At 27.7% G+C, this 4,834-nt stretch overlaps 1 protein-coding gene across 1 annotated transcript; it reads left to right on the forward strand.

The window, feature by feature from the left end:
• The first annotated feature begins 694 nt into the window (after positions 1-694).
• On the forward strand, positions 695-2,992 carry LOC123301307 (zinc finger protein 271-like). Its single transcript, XM_044884044.1, has 3 exons — positions 695-701; positions 772-1,076; positions 1,221-2,992. The coding sequence occupies exons 1-3, from the start codon at positions 695-697 to the stop codon at positions 2,922-2,924; spliced, it is 2,016 nt and encodes a 671-aa protein (XP_044739979.1). The 3' UTR covers positions 2,925-2,992.
• Positions 2,993-4,834: the final 1,842 nt, after the last annotated feature.

Below are 4,834 nucleotides of genomic sequence, written 5' to 3' on the forward strand. Positions count from 1 at the left end.
CTACTTTAATTATAGAATTAATGGATGCATATATAATTGTGTGGATTGCATTGAAAACTTACATTTAAAATTTAATATTCTTGTTTCACAAATTTAAATAAATAATTACGATAATTAACATTTGAAAAATAATATTTGTACAATTTGATTTCTTATTTTCACAATTTTTAATGCATTAAGTTTAATTAATTAGTGTTTTTCAATCATTTTAATTTGACAGTTTCTATATCATTAACATGTAAATAATTGCAAATTAGTCATAACAGCCCACTTTATCTCCAAAATTTTTCACTTAAAGCGCTGGCATCGATTTTATTATCCCTACCATGACTACGCACACAACGAATATATATATATATATATATATATATATATATATATATATATATATATATATATATATATATATATATATATATATATATATATATATATATATATATATATATGCATATGATTATGACAAGGAAACACTGGAACTCACTGACAGTCTTCTTTCTCGCTTCGCATTGCTTCGCATATCGCATTCACTTACAGGCTAGTAGACTCCTGGCGTTCTCTAACTGTATTATTCTATGGGCTAGCGTTCTCTATCTGTGTTATCTCTACGGGAAAACTTCATTCCCATAGATAAAATATAGTTGTTGTCATTTTGTTTGATTAAACGAATAATACGAGCGCAATTAATTAAATAATGGATGGTAAGTATTTTTTTAAGTATAATTATTTATTTATAATATTTATTTTAATGATAATAAAAACAAAATATAGGTGAAAATATGAAAAATGAAGAATTATGTTTAGAATTGAGAATCAAAGAAGAGATTAATGACGAAATATTATATGAAGTGGATTTCAAAAATGATGAAATTTGTGACTATATTATTAGTGATAATAAAATAATACTAGAAAATAAAAGAATTAAAATTGAACGAAAGTTACATTCAGAATTAATTATAAAAGATGAAAGTTATGATGAAATGTTTGAAGAAACTGAAACTGATTCAAATTGTCGAGAATTGGTCAAAGAAAATTATTCTTGTGATGTTTGTGATAAAATATTTACAACTAAAATTAAATTAAGTAAACATAAAAAAAAACACAAGGAAAAATTATATTCATGTGAAGTGTGTGATAAAAAATTTACCTTTCCAAGTGTTTTAGTTCAACATAAACGAATTCATACTGGAGAAAAACCATTGTTCTGTGATATTTGTGAGAAAAAGTTCAATCGAAAAGACAGTTTAGTTGTACATAAACGAACACATACTGGAGAAAAACCATTTTCTTGTGATGTTTGTGAGAAAAAATATAGCCAATCTCAAAGTTTAGTTCTACATAAACGAACACATACTGGCGAAAAACCATTGTCCTGTGATATTTGTGAGAAAAAGTTTAATCGAAAAGATAATTTAGTTGTACATAAACGATTACATACTGGAGAAAAACCATTCTCTTGTGATGTTTGTAAGAAAAAGTTTAATAGAAAAGACAATTTAGTTGTTCATAAACGAACACATACTGGAGAAAAACCATTCTCTTGTAATATTTGTAAGAAAAAATTTAACCACTCTCAAAATTTAGTTCTACATAAACGAACACATACTGAAGAAAAACCATTGTCCGGTGATATTTGTGAGAAAAAGTTTAATCGAAAAGACAATTTAGTTGTACATAAACGATTACATACTGGAGATAAACCATTCTCTTGTGATGTTTGTGAGAAAAAATATAGCCACTCTCAAAGTTTAGTTCTACATAAACGAACACATACTGGAGAAAAACCATTTTCTTGTGATGTTTGTGAGAAAAAATATAGCCACTCTCAAAGTTTAGTTCTACATAAACGAACACATACTGGAGAAAAACCATTCTCTTGTGATGTTTGTGAGAAAAAGTTTAATAGAAAAGACAATTTAGTTGTGCATAAACGAACACATACTGGAGAAAAACCATTCTCTTGTAATATTTGTAAGAAAAAATTTAACCACTCTCAAAATTTAGTTCTACATAAACGAACACATACTGGAGAAAAACCATTTTCTTGTGATGTTTGTGAGAAAAAATATAGCCAATCTCAAAGTTTAGTTCTACATAAACGAACACATACTGGAGAAAAACCATTCTCTTGTAATGTTTGTAAGAAAAAATTTAATCACTCTCAAAATTTAGTTCTACATAAACGAACACATACTGAAGAAAAACCATTGTCCTGTGATATTTGTGAGAAAAAGTTTAATCGAAAAGATAATTTAGTTGTACATAAACGATTACATACTGGAGAAAAACCATTCTCTTGTGATGTTTGTAAGAGAAAATTTAATCACTCTCAAAATTTAGTTCTACATAAACGAACACATACTGAAGAAAAACCATTATCCGGTGATATTTGTGAGAAAAAGTTTAATCGAAAAGACAATTTAGTTGTACATAAACGATTACATACTGGAGAAAAACCATTCTCTTGTGATGTTTGTGAGAAAAAGTTTAATCGAAAAGATAATTTAGTTGTACATAAACGATTACATACTGGAGAAAAACCATTCTCTTGTGATGTTTGTGAGAAAAAGTTTAATAGAAAAGACAATTTAGTTGTACATAAACGAACACATACTGGAGAAAAACCATTCTCTTGTAATGTTTGTAAGAAAAAATTTAACCACTCTCAAAGTTTAGTTCTACATAAACGAACACATACTGAAGAAAAACCATTGTCCGGTGATATTTGTGAGAAAAAGTTCAATCGAAAAGACAGTTTAGTTGTACATAAACGATTACATACTGGAGAAAAACCATTCTCTTGTGATTTTTGTGAGAAAAAATTTACTGCCAAACAAAATTTAGTTAAACATAATCGAACAATGCATACTACAGAAAAACCATCCCCGTGTGATCCTAATAAAACATCTATTTTGTACATTTAAGACCACCAAACACCTTCATACGTATGTGAAGATTGTGACCTAATTATTACCAATCAAAATGAATTAAAAGATCATAAACATAAAAATATTGTTATTTTAATAAACAAATAAATATTTATTTATTAAAAATAAAAAAGTTATTCTTTTAGAATATCGTTTATTTAACCCCTTATTCGTATCCTGCAACTTTTTACTAGCTACCTTGAGTTGGCGGAGGAAAATTTGTTTTCCTAAATTCGTTTGTGCTTAATTGTCCGATCAAAATTATTGTTTGTCCGTTGTTCACTTTTTATACCATGTAAATATGAAATATATAAAGTTATACTAAGTTTATTCTCAAGTTTATAACGTTTAAAAATATTGATGCTATGAACAAAATTTTGTTCATAAAATCACATAAAGAATCCATTTTCAGTTGTCCGCCTGTCAACACGATAACTCAAAAACGTAAAGAAATATCAAGCTGAAATTATTTATAGCAAGTTTCTTAAATGGAGCAACATAGGTCAATTGGGTCTTGTAAACCGTTAGAGTTAGAGCAAAAGTTAAAATGTAAAAAATGTGCCTTATAAAAAAATAAACAAATATTTGAAATGTTTTTTTTTGGAAACAACACTGTTTTCGTGAAGGCGCAAATTAGATTTTAACAAATATAGTATTACTATATAACTTCAAGAATTAAGGTTTTACGGTGGATACTTTTATATAGTATCCGTCAAGCGTTATTATTAAGTTACATCTTAACGATGTAGAACGGCTAAATAAATATTTTGAGCGTTGTGACTATGAAGTGTAAAGGACCACTGAGTGTAAAAACTTTGTGACTATGGATTGTAAAAGTGTAAAACATTAATTCGTCATGGTCAAATAAATACTACTGCGCATGCACGAACTTTTGAGACACAAATTAGGGTTCCCACTTATTTGAAAAAAATATAGTTATGCCCAGCGTTAGCGTCAAACTTCAAAATGAGCGATAAAAAGTTTATTAAAAATGAGTTTAGGGAATTACTTTTAGTATGTATATACCATGAGATAGACTTTCGATAATTATAAACTTTTTTGTCATTCATTTTTAAAATTTGACGCTTGGCGCCTGACATAAATCTTTTTTTCAGCAAGGTGGAGCTCGTAATTTGATGCTCCAAGACAGCCTATAATATCAAAATAGAAATCCGAGTTGTATAGAGAAATGTATAAGCGTTCCCTAAACTTTGGCATGAGTTGATAACGACATCAACACCGCTAGAGGGCCAGAAAAATTTGTGTCTTGTGATTTTTAGACTTTTCTACGCATGTAATATCTAAATCCAAAAGAAGTGCGTTGGTTGCTAGACGTGAAATATTTTAGTATGATTTGCAATAATTAACAAATTGCATTTATTTAAGAATTATTATATTTAAAAAAATATAAATAATAACAATTCAATTAATATTAATTTGTTAACGTCTTATATCACTTATTTCTTGTCTTTCTGATGACGCCCTGGTGAAAATATTTGCTGCCAAAAGTCTAATTTAGTTTTGCAGTGTTTGTTCTGAAAAAACAATTCTAGAAGAATAAGTAAGTCTAAAAATTATGAAAAGATCTATTTAAATCTTATTAATCAGTTTGAAGACTGCATTTTTACAAGTTTTTGGACTCTCCTAGAAGACTTTTTCAGAATTAATAATAGATTTTATGAAAATTTAGGTAAAATTAGAGTAAGACTTTTTCAGAATTAATCAGTAAAATTTAAAACATTTCAGATTTTCGAAAAATTACTGCAGGTTAAGGAATATAAAAACTTGGAAACCAGGGAATTATTTACAGTTTTTTCTGACTTATTTATTCGCTCCGTAGAGAAACCAGGCTGATTGTACATTTCATAGATCTTTTTATACTGTTTCAGAATTTTTTAGACTTACTC

This window comes from Chrysoperla carnea, chromosome 5 (assembly GCF_905475395.1).
Source record: "Chrysoperla carnea chromosome 5, inChrCarn1.1, whole genome shotgun sequence".
NCBI lineage: Eukaryota > Metazoa > Arthropoda > Insecta > Neuroptera > Chrysopidae > Chrysoperla > Chrysoperla carnea.